Below are 14,603 nucleotides of genomic sequence, written 5' to 3'. Positions count from 1 at the left end.
AATTTATCATATTTGTAATTATCTTCTCATTATTCAAAAGATCACAATTACCTCTGATATTAATAATTGTCTAACAAATATCCTCTCATAACATATCATTATAAGGGTATTTTATGATCGTTAATTTCAAAAGATATTTATAATTTTTTAAATAACGAGAAATTATTTGTCATTATGACAAATCTTAGGAGAGTTCGATATAATTAATCATAATTTTTATATCTCTTTTTCTTTATTGAAAATTTTTAATTAATTTCTAACATATCTATTTTGTGCATAATACTAAGGGTAAATTACAACAACTTCCTCTGAGGTTTTATATAAATACAAATACCTCCTCATTTTTTAAAAAATTATCAATACCCCCATGATTTTAACAATCGTCCAACAATTAGCCCAATCCGTTAGGTTTTCATCTATTTTTATGATGAACTGACCAAAATACTCTTGTGGATTAAAAATTATAATTTTATTTTTTTCAAGGACTAACTGGATAATATTATTTTATAATTTTTAAATTTTATCATCCATCCCATTCGATTTTTTTTATAAGTTTTTAATTCTTTTTAAAAAAATAAAAAAGAACAGGGCAGAGTTGACAATTTCATACCTCCATCCAAGGATTACATAATTTCATCAAACATAGGGAGGTATTGCAATTTTTCAAACAACGAGGGAGTATTCGTAATTATATCAAACTTTAAGGGAGTTTGATGTAATTTAACCTAATAATAATTGAAAATTCATTACATTTTGTCGTGCTTAATTAAAATGATAGATTTTGGAGAAAAATAATATCTAAAAAATATTTTATTTTTCTAACATTTTTGTTTTTAAATAAGAATGGAATGAAATAAAATAATTTTTTTTTATAATATTGGTATTAAAATATGTTGATTAGGTATTAGATTTGAGGTTAGGTAAATGGACTCGTTATTCACATTTACATTTTTCCTACTAAATGCAAGAACAAATAAGATTTAAATAGAAGAAAGATGGTGTAATGGTCCACCAAGTTGTTGTTTTTCCCTGCAAATATCCACGTTTTCCCTCCACAATTAACAGCAAGTGACAGAAAAAGTAGCTGTCGTTATGTATTGGACGGAATTCCCTCAATGGTCGTCAAATTGAAAAGAAAGCCACATATGGAACTTAATATGCAAATTGGCCTGAGCGTGGGATCAAAATTGGAAACAGGTCCACTTATAGAACCAAAAATGTTATTTACCCTAAAAATGATCATCTCACTTATTTGACTTCACAACCACTTCATCAATGCAACATTCGATATTCTTGTGAAGCATTTCATCGAAATATTTTGTATAGTCCTTTCATATGTGGCACCGGTATTCTTTAGCCCAAAAGGCATGACTTTCTAGAAATATATGCCTTTTGGAGTACAAAAAGCTGTCAATTCTTCATTTGTTGGTGTCTTATGTATTTGGTTATATCCGAATAATTCATCCATGGTAATACTTCATGACCCGTAGTGGCATTTATCATTAATTTAACAATTGGTAATGAAAAGTCATCTTTAGGGCATGCATTATTCAAGTCCTTAAAGTCAACTCAAACTCAAATTTGCCCATTCTTTTTCCTCACATAAAAGATACTGGAAATCCACATAGGATACTAGACCTGTTAAATGAAACTGACTTCGATGAGTTTGTTTACTTCACTTTCAATCACTGGGATCAACTCGGGTCGAAATCTACGTTGGGCTTGTTTGAAAGGACGAGCCCCTTTCTTTACTAATAGGTTTTGCACAGCTACCTTTGGATCTAGCCCTGGCATTGCCTTGTAAGACCATGCAAACACGTTTTTAAAATCATGTAGTAGTGCAATGTAAGCTTCCTCTTCTTCTGGGGTTAGCGAGGCACTTGTGTAAATTGGTTAAGGGTTTTTAGTGTCACCTAGATTGACTTCCTTCAAATCATCGACGGTGGCTTTTAAAATCTACCTCAAGTTCTAAAGGAGCGTCTTCGGCATCTTCTTTTTCAATATTACCATTTTCAATTAAGTTGATGTGGTAAGCTTAGGTGGTGTTTTCTTCAGCACCATTGCTAATGTGATTAGATGATGCTATACTTTTCTATCATCCTCATCGTCAAATTGTGCTTGCGTAAAGATTATGATTTGCGTTTTAACCTTCAGGACCATGCCATAAGATATAGTTAAAGTTATTTGGTGTCTTATTTTGGAAGGGATCTTGCTTCTAAGTTTTTGTGTACATGAAAACTTGTCGTTTTTCTTTCAATGTGCAACCATCTTAAACATGCATTTCTTTTATTTCACCATTTTTTTACAAGGACCTAATTTATCAAAGCTAGATTGGTTGTTGGTTGTTCCATGCACCATTTTTCTATATCAGCCAATTCTTATAAAGGCAGATTCTCGTGGATTTTCTTTCCTCTTGTCATCTACAATTGAAAAGAACGCTTCAGTGACATGATTACTACTGGCCCTCTTTGTGGCGATGCGGATAGGCTTAAGAGCGGTAAAGCCATGGAGTTTCGTGTTGGTGGCTTCAGGAGGAAGTTTTTGAAGGGCTAGCCTTTCTTGTGGCTTATACTCGATTTTGACATGTAGCTTAAAGGCTTTAGGTTCATATCCTTTTCCATCTATGGCCAGTGTTTCATTTCTCTTTCTTCTTCTTAGGTCGAGGGCACAAATCCTTTGAGTGGGGCTTAGATGGTTGCTTCACGATGATCTGAGTCAATGGTAAAGTTAGACTCTTTGATAATTTGGCTTCAATGGTAGATGACTCATTCTTTTCCACGCTTTGATCATTGTGTGACTTTGATTTTTTTGTGGGCGAAACTTCTTTTCCTCTTTTAGTATCTTCGGCATAGTACTTAGCATCGATAAAGTTTGATTCGGCTTAGATAAAAAAAAATTGTTAGCACCAAGCACTTCTTTTACTATACCGTCATGACAATAGTTGAAGCGTTGATGCCATGTAGAGGGAACCACAGAATTTTCATGTAACCAGGGGCAATCGAAAAGCATGTTGTAAGAAGTTTTGGAGTCTATAACATGAAATAGCGCGGTCGACGCCATGTAATCCATCACCAATAGCATTCTTATAATGCCAACAACTTTTAACCTCTTTGGTTGAAACTTTAGATCATAAGGCGACTATTTCAGAATTCATGTATAGGGATAATTATTACAAAGTTCACCGAGGTAAGATATTAACAACATAGCCTCCATCGGTTGATATCCTATTCACTTTTTGTTCATGTACATATCTAGCAATGAACAAGAGACGATTATAAGGATTAGACACGAGAAGCAAATTTTCATTAGTGAAAGTAACTGTGGACATACACTTATCAGCGTAAGAGGAATCTTTCTTTTCAAGTATTGAAACCTCATTGATCGTAGTCTTATTCGCATGTGTAATGTTGCACGAAGTATTGTTGCCATCGAAAGATCTACACTTGATTGTAATAACATTTGCTGTAGTATCCTCCTCAAGAGAAAGTTTACCTTGGCGAGCCAGCTACATAACTTTATCCTTGAACATGAAGCAATCTTGAATCGAATACCCAACTAACTAATGGTATTTGCAATATTTTGGATCATCCATTTATTCAGCTCTCTCAAGTCGCTTCATTTTGGGTAGGCCGATAAGGTTAGCTTTCAACAAGTCATGCAATATTCTGGAGACATTGGAATCAAAGAATGGATACTGTTGTGCTTGCATTTACTTCAAAGTTTGTTTTTATTGTGTTTTGTCGTAAGGAACATTATTATTTGTGACAACGTTATCTTTTGCCATGCTCCTGAGTTTGAAGCATGCTACATTTACGGCCATTGATTCCTTGCTCAGAGTTTCTGAAAAGGCCTTGCCCTTTTCTTTATTTCTTGTCTTTCGTTGGTTTTGCGAAGCTTCTGAATAGGTAGTCCATCAACTCCACCCGTTGTCATACTCAAGTCCATATCATGTGCTCGAGTGGCTAATTTTTCAAAAGATTTAGGTAGGATTCATTGGAGAATATACCAAAGGCCCCAATGCATCCCTTGAATGCACATTTCAGTGACAGAAGTTTTAGGTAATCGATATAATCGATCACTAGTTCTTCTTTTTATTGGCGAGAATTTGTAAGCCCAATCATGGTTACAGTCCACCGAGCGCTAAAGAAGCGATTGGAAAATTCTTGCTCTAAGTGTTCCCATCCATCAATCGAGCCAGCCTCCAAATCAGTATACCAGTCAAATGCATTGCCCTTCAGTGATTGGACAAACTACTTAACTAGACGATCGCCATATGTTCCAGACAACTAATAATAATTGCACATTCATAATTAATTATAATTTATTTTTTTTATATAGAACAACTAACAACAATTACACATTCTTAACTAATTAGTATTCATTATAACTTTTTATATTTCAACTATGATAATTAATTATATATAAAAAAATCATACTTTTTCTGATCACATAACTTTCTCTCTCTTGCTTTAAAAATAAAACAAAACAAAGTTGGTGTTTGGCAAATGGAGTTGTAAAATCCAATGCTGCATGAAACTATACATAGTGACAACGGCACACTCCATAATCCAACCCTCTAACCACTGTTGGATTGTTCCTCAAAAGTTGAACATGTAAATAAAACACACAATTCCTAAGGTGGATCAGATCTATACGTTACTTTGAAAAAAGTAAGTTTGTATTTACAGTGGTCTCCAAACATAGTATTATCACAACTACGTATGTACCTAATTAAGACATCAAACTTCAACAACACATCACGAATTTCGAAACCCTCGCTACCTTAATTTCTCCGTACACGACGACGACTCATGGCCACCCCGTCCATGGCACAGCCGTTTATTATTTCGTTTAAAAATTTAAATTGGTAGAAATGTGAATTATTTGGTATTTATTATTTTAACATGCTCGATTCAAAAGTTTAAGATGTTAAAAAGGTGAATATTGTTTAGTATTTATTATTTTAATTAACACGCTCACCCATCAGCAAATGTGAAACCTTTTTTGTTATGAATGAGCGATAATGAGATTTGAACACACGACCTTTTGTTTGATCTGACTTTAATACTATATTAAACGATCACTTTATCTAAAAATTTAAGCTCTTAGAGAGATGGATTATTTCATATACGAGCAAATTCTACATGCGATGAATCGATTCATATTTATGATTTTAACAATTACATGCTATTTTAATCCACTGTATTATTATGCATTGTGTACGATGAAAGCATGGTTTTTAAAGGGTCGTACATTAATTATAAGGTTGAAATTTTATTTGTTTACTGATATAAATCTTATTTATATGGGTACCAATTATTTAAGTAGGCCCTGAAGATGTCTAAAGTAAATCTTCTCCTGATGTGTATCCGCTGATATTATAAGATTTTATGATGAGATAACGACTTGGGAGCTTTGATACTAAATGTCTAGTTCAAGCCATTCATCTCATGATTATAATGATCGGACGAGATGAGCATGGGAAGGACACATGGCCATATTCTCAAAATGGCAGTTCGCACCAGACTAGATCAGAACTCATTAATCACATATGAAAAACGTGTTATTAATTGATGTATAATTCAAGAAAAATGATCAATCACGTAAACTCAAAATCATCAATTACATTAAGTAATTCATTAAGGTTTGTTTATATATGAATATTAGTATTATGGATTAAGTACCACATGCAATGCAACGCCTACACTTTGGTCTATATATGTTTTTGTCGTCATATGCAAATTCAACACACAAAATTAAATCAATAAACATTATTATAATTTTTTGCATATTAAAATTTAAATGAATATGAAGATATACATATAGAGTAAATAGCAATTTACCCCCTGTGATATTAAAAATGAGCACACTACCACCATATGAAAAAAAATATAGCAATTTACCCCCTTGTACTTTTTAAAATAAAGTAATTTACCTCCTTGTATAGGGAGGTAAATTGCGCCATTTTAAAAATCATTGGAGAATAAATTATTGTATTTTAAAAAATACAAAGAGGTAAATCACTATCTGATAAGGGACTAATTTGCTCATTTACGATATCACAAGGGGGTTGCTTGTATTTTTTCCTATATATATATATATATATATATATAATATTGAGACATAGATATTGCACTAATTTAAAGATGTCCTCGTGGAATAAAATCATATGCCATATTGAGTTTTTTTTTTTTTTTTTGAGTAATATATCGATTCAATAAATAGATCAATATAGCTAAGATTAATAAATAAATTACACCAATTCAACAAATAACTAAGAACAAATAAATTAGAATAACTCACATAAAGTGGGACAATACCCACACATTCAGCGAGACTCAAATCCATAATTTCAAATTTATTCATAGAATCTCAACCTAATCTTAACTACGTGTATCCAATAATTTAATTTATTTTTCAAACCTAATTATTAAAATCCTGAACTATTCAAGATTTTTCCAATTTGAGTGAGTAAATCACAACCATCCTGCCAAAAGGCAAGTCAGTATAAAAAGAACTAGCAATTATGTACAATATTATAAGTGAGCATGGGAACATATAAAATAGGATAAATAATATCGATATTCATTCAGGTTATATTTAATTATACAAATATTCACCGTTCTTTGTAAAAATATAAATATAATATTGAAGTTGTTATTAATGTACTTTTCATCAAGGGCAAAATTCTACAACTATATACACTCATTCAGAAATCGTATCTGTAATTTTATAAAAAAATATATATTTATGTAATTAAAATCTAATCTCAGCGGGACTCATTGTGATTGAGAAATAGGGATAATTACACTCTTCATCTCCTAAGGTTTGATGTAATTACATGCAAAATTTCTGTGGTCTGAATAATTACACCTGATATTTGACATTTATTTTCATCTGATAAATAGATCCATCTGTTAGTAAAAAATTCACGAAATCTGTCGATATCAGCAAAAAAAAAAGTTCAATAAAAATTTATATTTTGTCCGTAAATTGACTTATTACAGATGCATCGTAGGTCAAACATCTTACCAAACTATTCTTATAAGGGTGAAAATGTACCTCTTCACATGCATTCGCGTGTAAAGATATATAAGAACAGTGCGGTATGAAAAGATATGTTAAATATGCAATAAGTTTATAATAAGTCAATTGGAAGTAAATACAGATCTTCATTCATTTTCTTTTTCCTAATGTTAGCAAATTTTACAAACTCGACTAATAGATGGATCGAATTGTTAAAAGAACGATATACTAAATATAATTTTTTAAATTATAAAAAATTCATGTATAATAACATTAAATATAACGAGAAGACGGTGTAATTATCCCTATAAAATATGATGAAATTTGTTTCTTTTTGGTGTGGAGATGAGGCCCATGTCCATTTTATTACAACAGCTAAAAAGGAATATATATATATATATATATATATGCATATTACTCATTGCTAATACTAATTACAGCAGACTTCCTTTATCAATACCATCATTACTGTCCTATAACATATAATTAAAATCATGCATTTTTAATTATTTCATCATACTAAAGCAATAATTTAAAAATAATTAGAATACTACGCATGCACTTAATCTACATAATGCCCAACCCACCCCGCAAAAAACAAAAAATAGAAAACAAAAAGGAAATTTATTTTTTATAATATAAAAATTATGTACACATATCGAGTGTGTCATAAATTATTAATTAAATATAAATGTGTTGAAGCTTGAAATTAATTTGATTAAAATTAGTTGGTGGGTATAAATAAAATAAACTTGGCAAAATAAAGAAAATAAAATAAAATGAAGGAAAAATTATAACAAGCTCCTTTTGAATTTGCTTTAATTATAAATACTCCCATTTTTATTTAAGAAATTATGAAAAAATGGGCAGTCTTTTCATCCAACCAAAAATACTTAATGGCGACGTACGAGGCACGTGACCAATATTGTTAAATTGTAGATGGATAAGTGCATGAGGACCAAAAGTGCTAATTTTTGTAAGTTACGAGATTAAAAGTACTAATATTGTATTGAATGTGACCAAAAGTGACGTGGGCCTAACTTGTGGGACTAAAAATATTATTTTTCAAACTTATTTGTTAGATAAAAACAAATATCAAGAGTACTGTGTATAATTTTTTAAATTATAAAAAATTTATATTTAATAACATCAAACTTTAAAGTAGAAAGACTATAATTTTCCCAGCCTGAGTGGAATCGAAATCAAATGGTCCACGCCTCCACAGACCATGGCTGTTGCACGTGACACCTAACCACAACTAGAACCGAGGAGCACGTGACTGGGGAAGACCTACGTGGTAGAAGGAGAACAGGAATGCCGGACGCCATGCATCATGCATGTGGATGTGGCTTCTGATGTGACCTTTCAAATTCCGATCCACCATACCCCCGGGTTTATTATTTGTTTATAATTACCATTTTCTCCAACAAAATCCCATAGCTATACTTAAAATTTGGAGGTTATAAATGTCATTTCATTCAAAGTAATTAATTACTTTTCCACTTCCAGGGGCATGCCAGACTTTTCACCCTTCAATATTAAGGGTCTATTATTTTTTCTAAGAAAAGGAAATGTAATTATAAAATACCCTACCTTTCTACTGTAAATAAGCAAAATTATTTTTTTGAGATGTTCAGGACTAAATTTATCGAAAAATGATCAAATATGAGATGTTCAGGACTAAATTTATAAAAAAAGAAAAAGACTAAATTATAGCACCCCTGAGGTTTGTTTCCGTCTAATAACTAAGTCATCTTGTTAGTCAAAATTTATCAAATTTGTTGATATAAACAAAAAAAATTAGAAAAAAAATCTATATTTACCCCCAATTGATTTATTACAAATTTATTACAGGTCAAATAAATTTATTTATGACTAAATTATCCTTATACATCTTCGTTCGTTAATATATATTAGGCGATAATTTTCAACGTTATAAAAATAATAAGTTAGTAATTACATAATTATTAGCATAAAAACTATAGATGAGGTTGGGGTTATTTGCATAGACCACCTCTGAGTTTTTGTATTTCAATGATCTTCCCTGATATTAGTTGACCGTCAGTCGAGGGTTATATACGAAAATAAAATTATAATTTTACTTAATATAAAATATAACAAGGATAAAAATAAAATAAATAATTAATGGCATATATCCAACTTTGGAATATCGTCATTAATTGAATTATCTAGAATATTTTTCTAGTATATATTATTAATTTATCAATTTGAATTTGATTTGATAATTTGAGCTATTAGTATTTTTTTTAATAATTCATTAGCCAAAAATAAATTTATCGAGCCAATTCAAAAATATAAATAGAGAATATTTTTTACGGGTTAAACATAAAAAAGTTCTTATCGACTTATATTTTATCTCAAAAATAAATATTTTAGTATTATTATATTTTGGCTAAATCAACAAAATAAGACAGAATTAATTTATGAAATAGAATATAAATGAGTGAGAATTTATCTCATTTCTTTCTTTGTTATTGTTTTATATTAAAAAAAATTACAATATTATTCTTAATTTTATTATAGCCCCATGAAAATTATCATTTAGGTAATTAGTAACACTTTTATAACTATAACACAATAAAATAACAAAAAATATTTGTTATCACTGTATCATCACTATATGTATGTCACTAATTATTTTTAATGATAATTTATGCACAATTTTTATTACTAATTCTTATTAATAAATTTTCTTACAAAGTCATAGTTATATTATTTTAATTAAATAATTATCGAAAATATTAAAATTATTACTTAAATTTTTTATTTACATGGAATTATGATTTATCAACACTATATTTCACCTTCACTATTATTCAAATGGCGTTGTAATATTTCTTCAAGGGTAAATATTACAACGGACCCTCCTGATACAAATACTTTTTTCTTTATTTAAAATATTATAAATACTCCCTAAAATTAATGATCATTTTAGAGATATCCCTTCGATCATGACATCTCATTGTAGAGGGTATTTGTTAGATTGTTGTTAATTTTAGGAAGATATTTGTAAATTTAAAATAATGATGGTATTTATAATTATGATAAATTTCAGAAAAGTGCTATATAATTTATAAAAGAAAACTCTGTTATCTTATCAACTTTTGAATATCCAAATTATCCTTTAACTCATTCATTTTCTTCAGTAAAATTTGGTCATAGTAGTTATTTCAATTTTTTAAAAATAAATTTACTAAAATACCCCTGAAATTTCATCAACTTTTGACACTTTTATGTTTTTGAAGCCAGTAATTCATAATTAATAACTAATTTATTAATAAAAATATTAATTATTTATAATTTTTTAATATTTTTGTACACACATCGAGTACGTCGTGTATCTCTATAATATATATATATATATATATATATATATATATAAGAGAGTCAATATTGGAGATTAATTCATTTATTTAGGTGGTGAGGTTTTGAGGTTTGCAACTACGATTGCACGACTTTATTATTTTACCAAATTGCCCATTCATTTGAATCAAACTTACATTTGTTCCATGCCATGATGTTATTTATAAGCTATGATTTCTATTACATATGTACAATTGGTATAGCATGCCACGCAATCCGAGTTTTGTAAGGCTATTGGTCTGAGCCTCACAAGATCGGAGTTTTATAATGTGAGGTATTGTTTGTTTCGATCGGAGTCCTAATAATTGAAGTTTGGTTATATGAGATATTCGTTACACGAATTCATCCCTTGAAAACTGTTTTAGTTTTGGTACTTACAAATCATACAAGTGTTTCATCTGCATTTGATGTACTTGGAAAAATCGTTGCATGACTATGGTCAATAATTATTTGCTACAACTATTTGTTATTAATCATGACAATTAATCATAATTAAATGATATAACTGTTATAGTGACGTGGACGCCAATAATATATATTTAAAATATGGTCAAGAAAATTAAATACAATGGAACAATATTTTCTACCAATATAAAATTTCTTTTATTATTATCATTATTTTTTTTCATATTTTGGTAAGCACTTGATGATTAATTTAGAGATAATTACACTCCCTTCTATTAAGATTTGGTGTAATTATACGTAGATCTCCAGTGATTTGCAAAATTACATCTAGTCCTAAATTTGCTCCATTTAACAAATAAATTCCATGTTAGTTAAAATTTATTGAATTTGTTGATATTAACAAAAAAAAATGGATAAAAATCTATATATTTTCGATTGACTTATTACTGTTTATTGCAGGTCAAATAAATCTTTTTATAATCAAATTATCCTTATATATACATCTTCACACGATAATGCATGTGAAGATGTATATATTCACCGTTATAAAGGGTAGTTCAGTCAGAAAAAATCACTTGAACTGTAATAAGTTAATAATAAGTCAATCGATAAGAAATATCAATTTTCACTTAGTGTTTTTTTTTTCTTCTTCATGTCACGAAATTCAGTGAACTTTGAATAATGAATGGACTTATTTGTTAGACAAATGTAAACTTAGGGTACTAGATGCCATTTTTCAAATCACATGAGGTCTACATGTAATTATATAAAACCTCAGGAAGGGGAGTGTAATTATCCCTTGAATTTATTTTTATTTATACTTTTTAATTTATGATTTATTTACACAAATTATTCCTATCTTTTGCATAATTACATAAATGACCCCTGACAGCCAAAAATAGGGATATTTTGTGTTATGTTGACATTTTTTGAAGTATATGTATAATTTTTTAAAAGATAATTGTAATTTTTGTAAATTGTGTTGACATTTTTAATTGATGTACGTAGAATTTTCAAAACACATAAATAATTTATATAAATAAATTGTAGTTGATATGATGAGATCATAACAACAACCATATTAACTTGAAAAATCAGATTAAGTTGATAAAAACAAATAAAATTAACACTTTTAAATGCAATTTTCATCAATGCTTCAAACTTCCGGACATGAAAATTTTCATTGTACTTTTTTTTTATAAAGTCATAAATTAAAAATTGGATAAACATTAATATTCCTTTAATTCAAAATGAGTTAATTATATCAAATCATAATCATATCGTTCAATATAGAGATAATTACACTGCCCTTTACTATTAACGTTTGTTTAGTCTGGCCAATAAATTATTAAATTATTCAAAGTTTATTGAATTTGTTCTTATTAATAAAAGAAATTGAATGAAAATCCATATTTACTCCGGATAAACTTAATATGGACTTATTGTAGGTCAGCAAAATTTTTTTCTGATCAAATTATACTTGTAAGGGCCGGTGAAAATATATACCTTCTCACGTGCAATTGCGTTTGAATGCGTATAAATGTAGTTTGGTTAGAAATACATTTGATTGGCCTGTAATAATTCAATAACAAGTCACTTGGGTACATATGAATTTTCATTCAATACTTTTGTTAATATTAATATATTCAATGAATTTTAACTAATGAACGAATTTATCAGATGAAAAAATTAACAAGAATATTAAATGTAATTTTTCAAATCACAAGAAATTTATATATAATTACAAGGAGTTTTATGAAAGCATAATATAATCATTCCTTTAATATATTACTTGAATATACATTTTTTTAATATTTGATATAGAAAACAATAAAGTAATTAAGAGCCATAAATGGGTAGGGTTAGTTAATAATTTAATATACCATAATTTTTTCTTCTTTATGCCCATAAATTCATGCATCCATCTCCCATCTCCCTCCTACTATAAAGAATCAGCCCCCACCTCTCCACAGTCAAATTCTCCGGTAATGTAGCCCGCCACCACCATGGGCCACCGCACGGCGAAGCGCCACCACTCCACCACCAAGTCTTACACCCTCCCCTCCTCCCCCACCCACTCCTCCTCCTCCTCCGACTTCGAGTTCACCATCTCCATCTCCCCCCGGAAATCCTCCGCTGCCTTCCGCCCCGCTGACGAGCTCTTCTACAAAGGCCAGCTTCTTCCCCTCCACCTCTCCCCCCGCATCTCCATGGTCCGAACCCTCCTCCTCTCCTCCTCCTCCTCCTCCTCCTCCTCCGACACCACCACCACTGCATCCCGCGACTCCACCGCCTCTCACTCCTCCACCGATTCCTCCTCCAATACCGACCTCCTCCGCCACCTCGACTGCGACTCCGCCCGCCCCAGCTCCGTCTCTGACGACGAACTCAAACGCCTCACCAACAGCAGCTACAACACAAGATCAAAACCATCATCATCAAAGTACTTCTCTCTCCCGAAACTCTCCTCCGTCTTCCGGAAAGAACAGAAGAACCCCCCTACCCCACCGCCCCCCTCCGGCGGCGCGGCCGTGAAGCGGGTCAGCTCCACAGCGAAAGAAGTCATCCGCAAGTACCTGAAAAAAGTGAAGCCCTTATACGAAAAGCTCTCCCAAAAGCAGCAGAAAATATCTCCGCCGCCAACACCAACACCAACCCCACCGCCACCGCCACCGTCATCAAGAAACCCCAGATCGGCGAACACGACTCTGCTATTCACGATGAAAGATCAAGAACTGAACTACCTAAAGGAGAATCGTCACACAACTATTTCACATTCTTTCTCTGGGAATCTGCAGAGGTTATACCCAAGATCAACTCGAAGCTACATCTCGAGCTGCCCGTCGTCGATGAGGTCGTCACCCAGCCATGGCAGAAACGGGGTTGAATCCGGGTTCGGGTACACCCAAATGGGCCGGGCGGGGTCGGGTACGTACCACTCGGATGCTTCATCAATGGAGGAGCTGCAGAGTGCAATCCAGGGTGCAATTGCTCATTGTAAGAATTCCATGCTTCAGTAATAACGAAATTTGATAGAAAAAAAAAAAAAAAAAAGAAAGAGAGATTGGTTTTGGGTATTATGCAGAATTAACTGATTTTAATTAACATGTAATGTGGATTAATTAACTTAAATATTGATCAGTTGTTAATGTGGGTTGCATCTGATTTTTGATTTTATTCATTAGTTTGGAGTTTTCTCTTTGTTTTAGTATTCTTTTTTTCCAATCTTTTAATTTTTGGGGAAATTCTAGTATAATAGATCAGGTCTGACCATATATTTTTATTTAAATCAGATTCGATTGCAATTGAATCAATTATACAATAAGTTTAATATATTTATCATGTGATTGATGTACAATTCAAGAAAAGTGTTTAATTCGGCCAAATTTGATTTGAATAAAAAATTTTCATACGATAAATGTGATATATTTGGCATGAAATCGAGATACGATTTCAAAAGAAGTGACTGATCGCATATAATATGTAATTAATTTAATTCAATAAAATCAAAAGTTTTTCTATTTTTAGATTTTTAATGGTCAGGTTGAGGATGCTGACAAATTCATGCAACGGTTACATCACTCTTTTCAAGAACTGAAAATGAAACCAAACCAAGCATAATTAGAATTTATTTGTTATTAGATAACACATAAATTGGTGTGCTTAAAATTTTTAAATATTAAGTTCTGAATATTATTTTTTCTGAAAACTAGAAAAAAATATTTATTTACTGAAATTTATGATTAATGAAGAAAATAAGTATTAATAAGATAAAATAATACAATTTT

General features: G+C 30.7%; 1 protein-coding gene across 1 annotated transcript; it reads left to right on the top strand.

Moving 5' to 3' along the window:
• Positions 1-12,728: 12,728 nt before the first annotated feature.
• LOC105156982 (putative membrane-associated kinase regulator 1) lies at positions 12,729-14,016 on the top strand. Its single transcript, XM_011073264.3, has one exon. The coding sequence runs from the start codon at positions 12,822-12,824 to the stop codon at positions 13,833-13,835; it is 1,014 nt and encodes a 337-aa protein (XP_011071566.2). The 5' UTR covers positions 12,729-12,821; the 3' UTR covers positions 13,836-14,016.
• Positions 14,017-14,603: the final 587 nt, after the last annotated feature.

The sequence above is a fragment of the Sesamum indicum genome, linkage group LG3 (assembly GCF_026168435.1).
Source record: "Sesamum indicum cultivar Baizhima isolate 11 linkage group LG3, ASM2616843v1, whole genome shotgun sequence".
Lineage (NCBI taxonomy): Eukaryota > Viridiplantae > Streptophyta > Magnoliopsida > Lamiales > Pedaliaceae > Sesamum > Sesamum indicum.
Note: the sequence above shows the minus strand (reverse complement) of the source record. Positions and strands in the feature narration are given on the sequence as shown.